The 18,074-nt window shown below is 43.9% G+C and overlaps 2 protein-coding genes across 2 annotated transcripts; one reads left to right on the forward strand and one right to left on the reverse strand.

The window, feature by feature from the left end:
* On the reverse strand, positions 1-17,779 carry efhc2 (EF-hand domain (C-terminal) containing 2; the record flags this gene model as incomplete). The annotated part of the gene is made up of 15 exons (XM_084084200.1): positions 17,682-17,779; positions 16,530-16,718; positions 15,903-16,053; positions 15,445-15,668; positions 15,048-15,299; positions 14,049-14,156; positions 13,582-13,720; positions 12,468-12,633; positions 12,203-12,345; positions 11,221-11,417; positions 10,622-10,755; positions 8,428-8,622; positions 6,566-6,658; positions 1,816-1,915; positions 1-117 (listed from the first exon to the last, which is right to left on the reverse strand). Exons 1-15 carry the CDS (start codon positions 17,721-17,723, stop codon positions 1-3), a joined length of 2,250 nt encoding a protein of 749 aa, XP_083940326.1. The 5' UTR covers positions 17,724-17,779.
* On the forward strand, positions 2,342-5,249 carry LOC311065143 (polyribonucleotide nucleotidyltransferase 1, mitochondrial-like; the record flags this gene model as incomplete). The annotated part of the gene is made up of 4 exons (XM_084085360.1): positions 2,342-2,377; positions 3,578-3,880; positions 3,924-4,040; positions 4,401-5,249. The coding sequence occupies 4 exons, from the start codon at positions 2,342-2,344 to the stop codon at positions 4,944-4,946; spliced, it is 1,002 nt and encodes a 333-aa protein (XP_083941486.1). The 3' UTR covers positions 4,947-5,249.
* Positions 17,780-18,074: the final 295 nt, after the last annotated feature.

The following is an 18,074-nucleotide window of genomic DNA, read 5'->3' on the forward strand; positions in this document are numbered from 1 at the left end:
CTACTGTGGGGGGTCAGTGATGTTGGGGGGACTGCTGAACGTTTCCTCCAGCAAAATGGAAAAGTTGACGTTCTTCACAGCAGGTCCCCTGGCCTCACCGCTCCAGCCCACATTAACCTGGAGACACACAGAGGAACACACAGCTCACTATTTATTATTATGAGTCTGGATCTACACTCTAGTACCCGGACTCTCACAACACAACAGGAGAAGACACTCGGTGGGACGTACACAGGTCATGGGGACAGGTCCTGGGACAGGTCCTGGACATGTCATATGAAGAACAACTGACAAATGTCGACCTCTGTGTGTGTATAATTCTTCAATTTTACACTTTATCTCACGCACCCCCTGCAGCAGCCCCTACCTCCTATCTCCATGTAACTACCTCCACGTAGCCCCATCTGAGAAACACTGCTCTAGTGCAATGGCACTGTACGGGTGACACCAGTGACACATTTTGGAGCGAAAGAGACCAACTAAATTCGCCCATTGAAGACTTTATTGCAGCAGCTGCAATCCGTGAATATTAGGCATTTATTGTAGACGAAGAAAAAAATATATAGTATGGGTTTGCATGGCCAAAGTTGAGAAACCATTGTTGATGATGAGATGTTATGAATAGTTAACAGGAATAATAAAATGTAAACAGAGGTCTAGAATTGTGAATTGTTTGACTTGTCCAAATCAATACAGTTAAAACAAAAACATAATGAAACTCATATTTTATTTTTTAAACGTTTTCAAGATGCCACAATATTGGGGTATTTACATATTTTAATAGTTAAACATATTTTTCCATAACTGGAGATAATAATTCACATGTGTAGGGTGTAACTGTTGAGGTAGTTGTGAAGTCGAGGTATTTATGAATTTCATGAACAGGGAAAAAAACCCAGAAAACAGTCTGGAATGAACAACAGAGAAGAATAATGCGTTTAGGAATTAGACTCGGCCAATCAAACCAACACAGTTTCGGACATGTATGTCAGCGCTGTGTTTTCACTGTTCTTCTGTATTTCCACAGATCTCGTTAAGGAAGCCAGAGTAGTTGACTGCAGACTGACGCATTGGTTTGGGCTTAGGACCCTGCGGGGAATAGAGCAGCTGGAAACCAGTGAGGAAATAAGAAAATTAAAGCGCTGAGAAAGAAGTGTGGTGCATGGCGAGCAAGTGAGTGACTACACACGCACGCACACACACACACACACACACACACACACACACACACACACACACACACACACACACACACACACACACACACACACACACACACACACACACACACACACACACACACACACACACACACACACACACACACACTTAAACCCACATTCCCTCCTCTTCTGCCAATGCCTGTCTCCCGCTTTTGCCATCTCTGCATCGTGTGTGTCCCGGTCACCTGTTTCTGTTTAGCTCTCTCGTTGAGGCATGGCACGCTAAATCAGCGTTACATAGTAAACACACAGACCTGGGAGAGGAGATCAGAGGAACTCTGTTCTGTTTTCTCCCGCCCGTCTTGTCTCATGTCATTTTCCCTGACCATTAAATTGCTTCACTTGTCTATTCAACTGATGGTTCACTCTTCCCTTTCTTACAGCTCGCCCTTATGGCCATGGGAATTTCAATTATATTCAGTAACGTTCAGTTCCCACCTACTGTACACACTATCAAGTCATGCTTTCTGCTTATTCACTGTCACCTTTAGTTTTACATTTTTCCCTCTAACATTACAATCTTCAGTTCTATGGCTATTGTATTTCATGTACGAGAGTATGCCCCTCTCCATTTAGTCTCTGACTTTCTCACCTTCAGGATTTCATCAGGCAGGACCGGGGGAGCAGGATTCTCCCTCCAATTGATGCCAGCCAAGAAGGCGTGGTAGTCAATCTCTTCTCCATCTGTGTACCTGCAGCAAATGTGTACCGTATCCAGATTACACACAGTAACCAAACATACTGTATACAGCATGCATAGTATTCCCATGACATTTATTCATTCATTCAACCCTTATTTATTTTCTCGGAAATACATTGAGGGCAGGGCCCTCATTTTCAATGATGCCGAGATTACAAAAAGCACAACACAACTGAGAAATAATATCAAAATAAGAACAGGACCAAACAGGTTGCGTACAATAAAACACAAGCAAAGATCAGAGTATAAAAACAACAACACAATAAGACACCTTAATCAAAACAATGACAATTTAAAACAACAAGATTAATGAGCAGGTTTCTAAATTGCCCCAGTGAAATCATTGAGTCGATATTTAAAGTGCGTTGTTGTAACTCATTCCAGGTAAAGGGAGCGCTAAAATGTTTTGCCATACGATATGGTGCGGCGCCACATCTCATTGGCCGAACAACAGGTGATTGCAGTCAACTAGCAAGTGAATATCATTAAATGACAACCATGACCAATGAGATGTGGCCACTGTGCCATATTGTATGGCAAAACACATCATGAGAATACAAAGAATAGATAAAGACAGACAGACAGACAAATAAAAAAAGAAAAGTCTGGAGTGTATTCAAATGTTTTCCTCAAACACTGACAGCTGGGAAGCTGCAACCATGTAAAGGAGTTTAATGTGTATTTGTTATAATGAAGGGTTTTAGTTTAGTCATGCTATGTAATTGCTGGTTTACAGGCCCATCACCCTTCCAACAACAGTATCTGAGGGAAACAACAAACAATGAGGATATATAAAAAATGTTTAAACAAAAAACAATCCCCAACATTTATTTTCCCTGTGTGGGCGATTGTTGAAAGGACCATGATAGCGATAGACATGTACTGATTGGCCATCTGACGTATCTTCCCTGGGGGTTATATGGCAGCTGACAAATCAATGGAAGCTAAAGCTGTATTATTACTAGTAGTTATACAGCAGTTGACCAATCACCGCAGCAGAAGCTGTATCTTTCCTAGTGGTTTTATGAAAACTAACCACTCAGCGCAGCTCAAGTGCCACCATAAACTGAACTAGAGGGTAGCACGACCTGGAACCAAAGACACGAGCCCTGAAACCGAGAACCGAGCCACTTCCAAAATATTGACTTGTCCCTCGTGCATGGGTCGGATCGGATTTCAATTGCCACAGGTCTCGTCGGTCCTTTTGAAATGGATGGACCCTTATGGACCCGTGAGGACCCGACGACCAGCTTTTTATTATTACTAGAGGTTCAGGCCACTACACGACCTTCACATCTAGAATTCGGGGCCCTCACACCTACATCGCACCGCCGATCCGACTGATATGCCCATATATGGAGCTCTCTGTAACTGTCAGTCCTTGTCCCTTTTATGCCTATATATGGAGATCCCTGATGTCATCATTATATGCCCATATATTGGAATGCCTATATATGGGCATACCGTTTGGATCGGCGGTTCTGGTCAAAGAATCAGCCGATTATCAGTTCAACAGCTCTCAAGAATGTTTTTGAAGGCAAACTGTTCCCCAGAAGAATATTTTTCATTTGCATTTTGTTTTAAATAGACATTATGCATTTGCTGCGACTCAGGCCGTCACTTTGCCCGTTTAGGTGTCCGTTTATGTCACCAGAGTGTGTACAGCAGCCATGGAACTCTGCGAAAAGTCGTGGTGGACTTGGGAGAAAAGAAACTTGAGATCTCTATGGGGAAGTTTGCCATATTTGCAGATGGAGCTGCAGTTGTCCAGCTGGTTGACACCTCTGTGATGGTGACCGCTGTCAGCAAGACCAGTCCATCTGCCACCCAGTTCATGCCTCTAGTGGTGGATTACAGGCAGAAGGCAGCTGCTGCTGGCAGAATTCCCACAAACCACCTGAGACGAGAGATGGGCACCACCGACAATGAGATCCTCAACAGCAGACTCATTGATAGGGCAATAAGACCTTCTCCCTGCGGGTTACTTCTTTGACACCCAGGCACTGTGTAACCTGCTGGCTGTGGACGGCATCAATGATCCACATGTTTTGGCCATTAATGGCGCTTCTGCAGCTCTGGCCCTCTCTGACATCCCCTGGAATGGACCAATTGTTGCGGTGAAATGTAACCAATTGTTACATTTGATTCTTTGGAATCCAGCATTAATCATCCAGCGGATATCATCACCACAGCTCTAAGTGGCATCAAAGACAAGAACTTCATGCTCCATTATGAATTCCTTCCATATGCTACCAATGAGATCGGCAAGGTGGGGGGAATTAACAGGAGAGAGCTTGGACATGGGGCCCTGGCAGAGAAGTCGCTGAGATCAGTAATTCCAAAAGACTTCCCTTTCACTATCAGGGTGACTGCCGAGGTGTTGGAGTCAAATCGTCAAAAAGTAGTCATGGAGGCAATCCAGCAGGCCACAGTTGCAAAGAGCCAGATCCTAGGAATCATGAATAAGACTATAAACAAATGGACCTCTTGCTGAGAATGTTCGGGTGCCGGTCTCCAGAAGAGCGCGCTTTGTTGGCCCAGGGGGCTATAACCGCCGGAGACTACAAGCTGAAATAGGCGTTACAATAAGCCAAGTGGACGGGGAAACTTTCTCTGTTTTTGCTCCAACGCCAGGAGCCATGAATGAAGTTCAGGAATTTATCAACGAGATCTGCAAAGATGATCAAGATCAGCAGCTAGAGTTTGGTGCTGTCTGCACTGCCACCATAATGGAAATAAGGGACATTGGTGTGATGGTGAAACTCTATCCTAATATGAGTGCTGTCTTGCTCCACAACTCCCAGTTGGACAACAAACGGATTAAACATCCAAGTGCTTTGGGTTTAGAAGTTGGACAACAAATACAGGTCAAGTACTTTGGACGAGACCCAACAGATGGCAGAATGAGGCTCTCACGGAAGGTACTCCAGTGTCCTGCAGCAACTGTTGTCAAGACACTGAATGAGAAACAGAGCATCACAATGGGAACAGCCAATAACCAAGCAACGAGCAGCTCTTTGTGATGTGAGGTGTTTAACCAAATTCTGGCTATGGCAAAACCTTCATTCACATGGACGGACACTGCCATGGAACTGTCCTGGTTGAATCCTGGCACAGCAGCACTACAAAGAAATCCAACAGTGCTCAGAGCACATTGCAGACTGAACTGGTCTTGAACAGGCTGGTGTTTTCTGCGACTTTGTGGCTATGGACGGAACTACAGATGATCAGAACCGACACCTTTCTGATAGATGTTGAGAATTTGAGATTTTTTTTACCACACTTGGACAATTATAGTATGAACAATTTCTCACATTGCAAGGGACTTCCCTTTTTTCACTATAGAGCTCCTGCCATGGGGACTATTTCTACATGGACATTGTACCCCCCCCCCCCCCCCCCCCCCAAAAAAAGGAATAAAAAATAATGTTTTTGAAAACATTTGAAGCGAGAAATAGACAATGCAGTAACCGAAAATGTATTCTATTTGATCAACACTTCCTTGTTTTCCGATGTGACCGTGTTGCACTGGACGGCCAGCGCAACACTTATGGAATACTTTCATTACCGTAAGCAAGGAAATACTTAGTTTTGTTTTTACTTTTGGGTCAATTTATTAATTTATTTATTAAGTAGCCGTGTAATAAGCGGGATAATTGACGGCGCGCCAGGCGTTGTTGAGAAATAACCCCCTTCAGGATCATTAAACGACCGGCACGCCGTCAATTATCCCTTGCATAATTTATACCTCAATAAATACTTTACTTTTACCTTCCATTGTGCCTGTGTCTCCCCTTTTGGTTACAACTGCGAGCCAGTTGTAACACCATACAGTACATTCCTGTGTTGCCACTGCTATTGTAAAGCTGAGAAAACAGCCAGCACACAATAAATGTCCATTTCACATAGTTTATTTACCTCTCCACGGATAGAGCAACCATCCGTGGAAGAGGTAAATAAACTGTGAAAAGGACATTTATTGTGTGCTGGCCGTTTTCTCAGTTTCATGATATTGTTGAACTGTGCACCTTGAGACTTTTGTTTAATCTGGTTCCGCTTTGCAGTGCTTTCTCTCAGCCACTGCTATTGTACCCTACTGGCTCACCTGCCAGTAGGAGCCCCCTCTGTCCTATTTCTCCCGCTCAACACCCTGTGCTGACAGGTGCCGCCCCAGCCCGTAGGAGTAACTATCGTAGAGACAAAGATCACCCTCCCCTCCCGGCTTCCCCCCCCCCAAACACGGCCAGTTGCGCCAGATGCACCGTGGTGGATTTGAACACCAAGGGCCCTATTATGCGCGTCTTATTTCCAGGTCAGACTCCATGTGGTGGACAGGTACTTTACCCCTGCGCTGCCGAGCCCTACACTTATCTTAGTGAAGAAACTTTTTCTGACCGATAAACTAAGAGCCTGTAACACTAGTTGCAATTGGTATAATTATTTATTACATTTTCGTACTGTATATATAAATATATCTACAAGAATATACACATGCATGTAAACACATGCACACGTGCACGCGCACGCGCACACACACACACACACACACACACACACACACACACACACACACACACACACACACACACACACACACACACACACACACACACACACACACACACACACGTTGTTCTCTTACTTCTCAAGCAGGGCTCTGAGCAGGTCATTGGGCAGAGGGAGCTGGAAGGCTTTACAGATGGTCCTGGTGTCCTTGCTGGACAAACGGCCAGTCCTGGAGACACAGGGACAGATGGGAGAAAGGTATTCAACATCAGGGGAAGATTGAAGAGAACCATGAGTCAGTACCCAGGCTTCAAGTGAGGCCCCACAAAAAAATGTGTATTTTAATAAGCCTTGAAGGACTGACATGCCTTGCGATATGTGGACTGTGTGGAGGGATAAGGATGGACATTGGGTATTGCTGACAGAGATTTTTTTTTTTTTTTTGCATTTTATGATTTGTTTTGATCGGTCAGTGTAGAGAGACAGGAAACTAAGGGCAGAGAGAGGAGAGACATGCGAGACAAGACAGGGGTCGGATTCGAACCCGTGTCCTCACAACTCACGAGGAGCATATGGTCTGTTCACTCACTGGCAGAGCCACCAGGAACCACAAACATTTTTGATTTGATTTGATTTTCTGTTTTCTTTGCTCATTTTGGTTTAGATTTTTGTCTTTTGTGTTGTGGTTTTGTCTTCGTCTGAGATCATCTATAGTCTGTCTGTGTTGAAAACAATAAAGAAAGCGCTAAAAAGAAATCACCACTGGCACATGGCTGAAATACAATTAGCGGTCTATCACTTTGACTATGGCACTTTCCAAGAAATTTGTTTAACTCAGTTTATTTGCGCAATAGTATAATGCAAAGCATTAAATGCCCAGAAAGAACACGATAAAACCATAAAACAAAGAAAAATGTTGTCCTAATTTGTGCAGTTCACAGGGGGAAAAAAGGGATTGATGAAAAAAAACACACAACAAAAAACCAAACAACAAACCATGTCAAAACAAAACAAGTCGAGACAAACGAAAAGAAAGAGACAAAACATGAACCAAAACATCAAAATGACAGACAGAGACACAACGGAATTGGATAATAAGACCACGGCTGTTTTCCACAGTGATGCGCATCGGTTTGGGGCCCATTCTTGTCATGCCATCTTCACTTCGGGGAGGGAGAGAGGAGAACGCTGCAGAAAAGCTCCAACACACTGAGGGGCTTGTCTACACGCGGCCAGATAAACACGCCATGCTGCTTGACCCTCTTGCACCGTGAACCATCCATTTACCCAAGCCCCTCCTAATCCCCCCAGCTCAGCTGTGTGTGTGTGTGTGTGCGTGCGTGTGTGCGTGCGTGCGTGCGTGCGTGCGTGCGTGCGTGCGTGCGTGCGTGCGTGCGTGCGTGCGTGCGTGCGTGCGCGTGAATGCGTGCAGTGGTGGTGAAGAAGGGGGGTATGTGAAAGTGTATAATGGGGAATTTCATGTGAGACAGAGAGACATAGTAAAAGGAAGGAAGGGCAAAGAAAGAAAGAGTGTATGTGTATGTGTATGTGTATGTGTGTGTCCTCCCTGGCCTGCAGAACTACATGCCATACAGGTCTTTGGGGGATCATCTGGTTCCAATGCTCCACTCTCACACTGCTGGAACTAATCGTTCTTCTGAGATATGGGGCCGCTGGACGCACGATTGATGGCTCACTGTGACATTATCTGCCTGTGTGTGCGTGTGTGGGAGTGGGACATATGTGCATGTGTGTGTGTGTGTGTGTGTGTGTGTGTGTGTGTGTGTGTGTGTGTGTGTGTGTGTGTGTGTGTGTGTGTGTGTGTGTGTGTGTGTGTGTGTGTGTGTGTGTGTGTGTGTGTGTGTGTGAGAGAGCACTTCATGGTGTGTGCCTGTGTTGTTGCTGTTGTTCGACGACTGTTATGATGATATGTTGCCAGTATGAACCTATCTTCTTTATCCTATCTTTTTTGTTTGCTTGTGAGTTTACAATCCCTACCTGTGTCTGTCCTCTTGGATGAAGGCTCTGGCCATGTCAGGGAACTTCTCAAAATGCTTCTTCTTGAGGTAGTCCTGCGCCACAGCAAGCATGGAGCCCACATCCACCTCGGGCTGCTCTCGTACCGAGAAACAGCGGCCTAGCATCATCACCTCATGCTCTGATAGACCACACTCCATGCCAACCAGCAGGCCCCTTTTATGCACACACACAGGCAAATTAACACACAAAGATATTATTGCCCATGTCTAATTCGATATCATCGCTCACAACCTACCATAACATTGCAAAATCCCTGTCTGTGTGTGTGTGTGTGTGTGTGTGTGTGTGTGTGTGTGTGTGTGTGTGTGTGTGTTTTTCTGTATGTGGTTCACGTATCTCAAGAACCGTCCAACCAACCGACTTCCAACTCGGTGTATATGCCCATGTATTGGAATGCCCATATATGGGCATATATAACTGGATATCCGAACTATTCGACGGCGGGCACCACCGCACTACCTCGAGTCCTTTCCGCTGCACACACCGAGTCGGTTGGTCAAATATATGCACATGTCCATATATGGGCATAGCAGTTGGATGCGGCTCTAGACAACTCTGTATCTGTCAGTCCCTTTTATGCCAATATATGGAGATCGCTGATGTCATCAGTATATGCTCATATATGGGCATGCCCCTTTTGTGCCCATACTGATGTGCTGACTGATTTGATGCCATGACGACACATTGAGGTTAGATAACACACTCCATATTGGATGTAGCTGCATTGGGAACTCCTTATATGGTTATAGCCAGTGATGAGCTGTGGATTTTTGAGCTAGAGGGGCTCTATTTTATGACGTCACGTGCATGCGCATGTGCACATAGCTGATCAGCTCAGTGCTAGTTGAAATACTGTATTCAACATGTGATTTATTATGTAATTATATTTCTTATTATTTATTTGCATTGTTAATTTGTTGTTTTTATTTTTGTTTCCATTAATTAATTATTTTATTTTCCTTTTAGTTTTATATAAAAGCCCTTTACATACTCACCCACACATAAGTACTTAAAAATAATCAGACAACTTGTCTTCACTTACTTTACTCAAGTACTGTACTTAAGTACAATTTTGAGGTACTTTTACTCTACTGGAGTATTTCCAATTGTCTATACTTTTACTTCTACTCCACTACATCTCAGAGGCAACTATTGTACTTTTACTCCACTACAATTATTTGAACATTTTAGTTACTAGTTACTTTTTAGATATCAATTATTATATTATATAACATACATTAACCACTTCAGCCCCATTTTATACATTACACGTTGGCTATTTGAAAATAGCCAATCTACAAGCTCACAACGTGTCGTATCGCGACGTGTTGTGGGCTTGTAGACACTCACGTGAGTAGACACTCACGAAGTAACCCTTTCACACTCTGCAGTGACACATTCAATTCAAGTCCATGACTTTTCTCGAGTAGCCTAATGTTATGCAAAGCAGCCAGGTAGAGGTCTATTGTTTTAGGTGTTGAGGACCGCCGCTGACGGTGCGTGCTCGCGTGTGCATGTGGAGCTCCCAGCCCCCATAGTAGCTCCAGAGCTAAGGGGTCGCCGCCCCTGTGAGCACCCCCTAAGCTCATCCCTGGATTTAGCTGAGTCAGAGTGACGTCCGAGGTCCGTCCGCCTGCCGGCCCTCCCATTAGCCAATTTTAATATAGGATAAGATGGAGATACGGTTGTCCAGAACTGCCGATCTGACCACTATGCCCAAATATGGGACCAACCAACTTCAAACTCGGCGTGCGTATCGGCGAGGACCTAGGGCGTGATGCGCCAAGTGGGAAGTTGGGTGGATCCACGGATCTCCAAAACATTTAGATAGAACAGCAAAACCCCATATGTGGAGTTCGCGTGCCTGACACGGACAGATATGAAATCTCCATAAATGGGCATAAAAGGGACACAGACAGACGGGTACAACGTGTATTGCATTACTGGGCGAGGCATGCATTTCCGCCTTGGATCGTTCTCGACTTCCTGCCCAACAGGCATCGGTCTAGTTTACTTTAAATGTAAAGGATTACATATAACTGCAAATGCATTATTTCCAATGTTACTGTGGGGTTATAGAGATGCATTTAGATGGAAATCAAAATACATAATGGATTTAGTTGTATAGGTTTCAGTAACATACAGTACATACCTAAATGGTTCATATGGGATGATACCAGTGTTGTTGGGGTCACTGAAAGACAGGAACTGCCTGATTTCTGCCTGCTTATCCTCCGAGATGGAGTGCAGTTTACTTAGGATTGTGCCGATGTTGGCCCTGGGGAACTGCACACATATAGACACACATATATACACATTTGCTTCACACCTCAGTCACATTATACACCATGTACCGAACCATGGGGAAAGATGGCTGTTATATAAGGACAGACCATTGGAAGGCATAGTTAAGGAGGTTGTTTTAGTGGTGTTACACCTGATGAAGTGCCACTGAGAAGGCACCTAGCCAGCCTCAGCGCATATGTTTAGTGTACCAAGCTGTTCCAATGGTGCCATTGAAAACATACAAACAATAACAAAAAAAGGTTTTGATATAATCAACATTCTACCTATTGTGAGAAGGACAGACCATTAAGGTATGCAAACACAATTCACCTGTAAAATAATTATTCATTTTATAGGATGGCCTGTGACATTCTTCAACAAGTTATTCTTCGCACATTCACCATATCGTGCTGTAATAGTAAATGGACAGACATAGGCAGTGTCCTCCAATGTGTTCTCTCCCACCTCCTCTGCACGCTGCTCCATGTAGTTGAAGGCATATTCATCTGCATCCACCACCTGGAAGAGGTGGTTGTTGAGGTTGAGTGTCGCTCCCACGTACAGGTCCTGGGCTGAGAAATACTTGGACATCTCACTCTTAAACAGCTCCTGACCTGGCTTCTTCACGCGACTACGCTCCAGGAACTTACCTCCAAGCACACCTGATTGATGGCAGGAGAGATGCAAGGATGAAAGAAGGAAGAATGAAGGATATGCCGAGGTAAAGCTTGGGTGACAAGCCTTAACGTTAGAAGCATCACTGTTAATTCATTACTTATTATAATAAAGCCATGTTTTATACATACTGTATGTACATAAATGTTTTGCATTAAATATTTAATTTGGATGGTACACTTTTTCTCAAAAGTTCACCCACAAGTGACAGCTAAAAGTTGGTCAGGCAGAGACCACTACAACCACAGCTATGAGTGCACGGTTAACCACTTAAACCCTCTGTACTTGGATTGCTTTTTCCCATCTACAACAAATCTCTTCACCAAAGATAGCCAATAGATCTGCTGTGTTTGGCTAATGTTCCAAACTGAATTTGGATGCTGGGGTTCAAGTGGTTAAGGGCAAGTCTTCCTTACACTAATATGCCTCACTGTCTACAAGAAATATAATCTAGGTTTTGCCTTTGTACCTTAACTGAGAGCTAAGATTTACTCCCCCGGCAAGAAAACGTTCCATGACGATGGGATAAAGCCAAGCTTTGATAACTGATAAAAATATCAAATGTCATAAGCTGGAAAATAAGCTGCTCTCACTTCCTGACAATTGAAAGGTTTATTGATAACAGGCTAACTTTTCATCTAATTACTGTGGAAATTTGGAAGGCAATCGTGTCTGGCAACTCTAATGTTTTTGATGATACAGTTTAAATATCTCAGATAAAGTCCTGGAAGTCCTGGGATGTCTGTGTTCTGAAACGAGCAAACAACCCTACCTGAGTTCTTCTGGGCGGGCTCGAACACAGTGAAGGTGTCATCGCAGAGGTAGAAGGAGATGATGAACACCCTATCTCTGTCAACGGGGTCAGTGGTTACCATTTTAGCGAGGAAACGCAGCACATTACTCTCAAGGCCATGTCTGGGGAGGTACACATATACACCAGGGTAGGGGTTAGCACATACACATACACACACACAGTCACATGTACTTTGGCATTTCAGTGCGTAAACTGTATTTCTTTTAGGGAAACTCCATCCAACCTGTCTTTCTCCATGAGCTTGTGGAAGTCTTTCTGTGGGGGCCTAGGCAGCAGGCCCTGGCAGGAACACAATGAGTCCTCTTCTGAGCCAAAGCCATTGTAGGGGGGCACAGGCCTGGGGGGCTTCGAGACCATGGCAGCCTTGTACTGCACCGAGTTGAAGTCCTCTGAGAGACAGAGAGGATGTAAGACCATCAACCAATTTTCTACTGTTTCGTAAGCGGTCTTAATTAAGTAGTGCATTTATGTGGATAACAGCTTTAAAATAAAACATTTGAAAGAAGAATGAATCAGATGTGGGGATGTGAGGGGAGCAGGTAATCCATCCGTGAAGGAGCGCACTGGCCTGGTTTGACAGTTACCCTGTGCTGACCTCTGACCACTGAGAGGCAGACAGGGTCCTCCATCACAGTGGCCTGTCACTGGGGGCTCCGCCTGGATCACTACTGTGACTAATGCAACGAGCCCTGCAACCTGCCTGTCCCAGGGTGGCAGACACAGGCAGGCCCAGCTTGGGTTACTGTTGCTGGGGAGCCGCGTGCCTCTCGTGGCCCCCGTGCCTCCAGCCCTGGAGGTATGGAGAGAAACCTGTGGTGGGGGTGATGTGGTGTCTGGTGTCATGCAGACGTCAAGGCCGAAGACAGGAATTGGTTGTACATAGGCTGTGCATCAATGAAGGCAGGCCCTGTTAAGAGCTCATAGGGTGGGGGGACTGAAGCGACCAAAGCATAGCATTAGGCTGCTGAGTGTAACAATACTGGCCGAGACGCGTTCTGCAGTTTAGCATTGAATGATTCTGCGACCGTTGTCATGGTTATGAAAACATTACTCCTGCAAACCCCAAACAATCCAGGTTCAACACTGCAGAAATACTGTATGTTAACACCAGCCAAGGATTAGAGACAAATAAGAATAACATATATTTTATAAGAATTATAAAACACTCTGATAAACTAACTGTACAGCAAAAGAATAGCAGGACTGTTGTTTCCAAGTTTTCAGGGGCTTTTACTGAATACTCTTACTGCCCCCAAGTGGTCATATGTATATGATACAAGAAATTCTCAAGCCGCGCTTTCTCTTGTTAGCAGTACATAATGAGATACCTGGCTTACCTATGCCATATTTGGTGCGGTAGTATTCTTTGGTGAAATTGTCACAGTCACAAATGACAACTTTCCTGCCCCAAACTTGCACCGCCCCTCCCAGTGTTAGATCACAGTCCTTATAGAATTCCTCCTGAACAGCACCTATCTGCAGGGTAGAGAGAGAGAGAGAGAGAGAGAGAGAGAGAGAGAGAGAGAGAGAGAGAGAGAGAGAGAGAGAGAGAGAGAGAGAGAGAGAGAGAGAGAGAGAGAGAGAGAGAGAGAGAGAGAGAGAGAGAGAGAGAGAGAGAGAGAGAGAGAGAGAGAGAGAGAGAGAGTGTGACAGACAGACAAACAGACATAGTTGAGTGGTACTGTAGGTAGCAGGTACAATGTGACAATGAAATTCTTTATTTTATTTTAATTTTTGGAGTGTTGGAGACCATTTGCACAAATCTTTTATCTGTTCCTCTGTTCTAGCCACAACCGGGACATACTTTGCGGTTGTCCAGAATGTAGCGTCCTCCCTGACCCATGGGGCCAAACACGTTGAGTACTGTGCGGTCTGTGATCTCCCCTGGCCGCCGCATGGTGGTGGGAGTATGCTGCAGAGAGATAACAAACACACTGAGAAACCATGTAGAAATGGTTACATAAAGCGCAACGGATAAGATCACACATGAAACAAGGTAATATTCACAACACAATTCAACATGCAACATGAAGGCATGCACAATTTTATTAATTCATACACTTCAAGGTAGTCTGATCTGACACTTCAGAGGAAATACAGGGAGGGGAGAGAAAGACAGATAAAGACAAACAGATTATACCAGTGGTTTGTCTTGAAGGACAAATTTAATTTGTTTGTAGGGATGTGATGCTTTCCCATTGGATGGAACAGCCAGCTCAACCTTTTGGGCTGACATTTAATAAAAGGCACGCACACACACACACACACACACACACACACACACACACACCATGCACGCACGCACGCACGCACGCACGCACGCACGCACGCACACACACACACACACACACACACACACACACACACACAAATTACAAGAGGGATGATTGAGGCCTGGCTGTATTTCAAGATGAATGAGTGCTCTGGACAGTAACTGAAGGGTAAAGCCAAAATGCTCGAGGGAGGAGGGATGCTTCGGCAGCCATGTCAGAGTGGATGAGAGCTCAGTGAAAGCGGGGATGGGAGGAAGAGAATTAAAGGGACTCGTCCGAGCAGAAAGGGAAGCAACACCAGCCTCTAATATTTGTAATATCGATGTTAAAAAAGCAAATCCTGCTAGAGAAGAATTTCTGAATCTTTAAATCACAAACATTTTCTTCTCTTTTCTCTACACTGCCTCCATTCTTTTGTCATCAGTTTTTACTGTCGCCACTTCCAGTGAGATTTTTTAAGAAGGGACAGACTACCACGTGGGTACCCCATTTGAGGTAGGGGTGGGGTGTGTCATTATCTCCATGCTCACCTTGGGCAATTTGCTACGGTGCAGGAACTTGGCTGTGGCGTCTCGTCCCGAGTTTGGGTAGATAACCTCTCGTATCTCTATGGTGTCATCCGCCAGGAAGTAGTGCAGCGTGAGCTCGCGTGGGTCCCCGAACATGCTCTCTGTGTCATCCCAGAAGCAGTAGAAGCACAGGACGTTGCGATCATTCTCTAGGAACTGCCTCAACGTGTCCTGCCTCTGGTACGGCCTCAGTGGCTTCATACTCTTTAGCATCTGGGTAGAGACACACAGAATGAAAATGTATGCACAGAATCGTTGGAAGTGCTCCATGCCCCCATTAGGGTCTTTGTGTCATAAGAATGACTGAGTATGCCGATATTCATGTCTGATGTCTCACTTTCTCTCCCTCTCTGCCTACCTGTTCTCGTACGTTGCTGTAAGGGTCTGGGGGAACTGAGGCAGGGGCATTTAGGCGTACTCCCAGCTTGGTGATAAAGTTCCTGGTGAAAGGGTCACAGTCAGTTATGGTGAAGGTGCGCGAGTACAGCACCATCTGTTGGTTAACGTTGAAATGGTGCACGTTGTAGAACATGTTGTCGTCTGGGGGTGGCAGTGGAATGCGGTGGCGACGAATGAGTGTTCCTGTCACAGGGATCAAGAGCACAGTTGTAAGCAAGCATATCTCTGGAGAGTATTGTCCAGCATGGTATCCTGGAATTGGTGCAACTGGCACCTTTATCAGCTTGGAAGTAAAGCAACAGAAAGTGGGTATAGAGAAGTAGTGAAATTCATCTTTAAGCATCCAAACATTCTATATGTGCTGCTTTTACAAGACTTCAGCCATACTAGTGGGTGAGGTAAAATAGACCATTTTACCTTGAGGAATGCCACTGTTTTTGTACTCTGGTTCAACCACCTGTATGGTGTCATCCTCCAGGTAGAAGTAGATCTTACACTTCCTGATGCGGTATGTCTCCTCCCGTTTCTGAAGCACAGCCTCCTGGAAGTACGCTTCAAAGCACAGAACCTACAATGTACAAGGGTGGCTGGGCATGAGACAAATTAATCTATTGCCAGAGTAAAATGAAACATATAACCGACTATGCATTAGCTTTATTGTTAACCACATAAACTCTATATACTTAGTTGACCGGACTCTCCCAGCGGAAAATAGCCGATTTACAAGCTCGCAATGCAGATGCATTGTGAGCTTGTAGATCTGCTATTTTTGCCAAATGCTCAACCCAGAATAGGGACGTTAGGGTTCATGTGGTTAAGGTAGCCCATTGGTCCAGACCAGAGGGGTCATAGGATGTGCCAACGTTTGTTTAAATAAAACACTACTTGACTGACAAATGATTTTCAATGTCATCTTGTGTTCTCTTCATGGAGGGGGGAAAATGCTGTTATTACCTACAACAAATATTGCTCAATGTCAGCATGGTCAAAGTCAGAAATATGATCAAAATCAGCATGGGAAATTTCTGCTCAATAAGAGTTCACCTGCTTGTCAAAGGCCACCCAGGATGGGAGAGCACTACCCTCTACTTTTGGGTAGATGGAATACTTTGGTAGGATCTTCTGGCCAACCAACAACTCTCCTCCGATTCCTGGCTTCTCAGACCCCACCAGCATAGGGACACCATTGGTGTAGTCAAAATGTTGAGACTTGTGGAATCTCTCCTTCCCCAACTAGAGAGTGTAGGAATGATAGTCTTTTAGTTATAGTTATAGTTTTAGATTTAGCCTAAGTAATGCATATGCAAGCATTTTAAAATGTTTTACATAATTACGTCTTGTCTTGATGCATGGTAGGCTACTCATAAATCCAAGTAGATTGTTTTACAAAAGAAACACAAGTAGGCTATGACATCTCAACATGCATACAATGAACTGTATTTATTAGCCTACTTTATAACGTGAAGAAACACAATCATGGCCGTAATATTAATAGCCTATTACGTTATACAATAAGATATTTGTTTAATCTACGTTACTTTAATTACTTTAATAGAACTATGTGCTATCATGATCGCAGTGGTGTAAAGTAATTAAGTACATTTACTCAAGTACTGTTCTTAAGTACAATTTTGAGGTATTCTTTTACTTCACTAGAGTATTTCCAATTTTCAGTTTACTTTTACTTCTACTCCACTGCATCTCAGAGGCAAATATTATACTTTTACTCCACTACAATTATTTGACAACTTTAGTTACTTTTTATTATTATTACAAAGAAAGCATACACAACCACTTCAGCTCTGTATACATATAGTCCATTTGAAAATAGCCGATTTACAAGCTCATGAGACGCATTGCGAGCTTGTAGATCTATTTTCAAAAGATTTTTATAAATTTTAAAATGTGTGAAATGGGACATTGTATCTGTATATAGTGCTACTTCCTACTTTTGGTACTTTAAGTAGCCTACATTTTGATGCCATTACTTTTGTACTTTACTCAAGTAAATGTAGATTTCCGAGTATTTCTACATTACAGTATTGATACTTTTACTTAAATAAAAAATGTTTTTTTCCACCACTGGGTGATCGTAGCAAGCATATTATTCTCAATCTCACCCCACCTCGTCAAAACATAGCAGCAGCTATCACATCTCATACCCAATCTGCGTTGATACAACGGTTTATCACTTACATTTTTGTTGCGGGAATTCCCAGGTAGAAATGGCAACGCCATATCAGTAGCGATCAGCAAATGTAGTCTCGTACTAGGCCTACTTCAGGGTAGTTTTGAAATAGGCTACGTGTTTGCGTGCGTTTCCTAGCAACGGCCATCTTCACGTGTCGAACGCATTGAGCTGTGTCGATGTCTTGAGACTACTAAATGGCTAACCAGTTAGTATTACCAATTAAGTCATTAATAAATAAAACACTAGTCTATCATTTTATATAGGTTAATCTATAATGTGTTATTCACTGCTATATATTAAAGGTAGGGTAAGTGATTTGCTTTGGTTAAAATAAGTGTTAAATAGCTCTATATTCTGATAGTACTCATTGCTATAGTGTGTTTGTTCAGTATTAGGAG

Source organism: Gymnoscopelus microlampas (genome assembly GCF_963454915.1).
Source record: "Gymnoscopelus microlampas genome assembly, chromosome: 17".
Classification (NCBI taxonomy): Eukaryota; Metazoa; Chordata; class Actinopteri; order Myctophiformes; family Myctophidae; genus Gymnoscopelus; species Gymnoscopelus microlampas.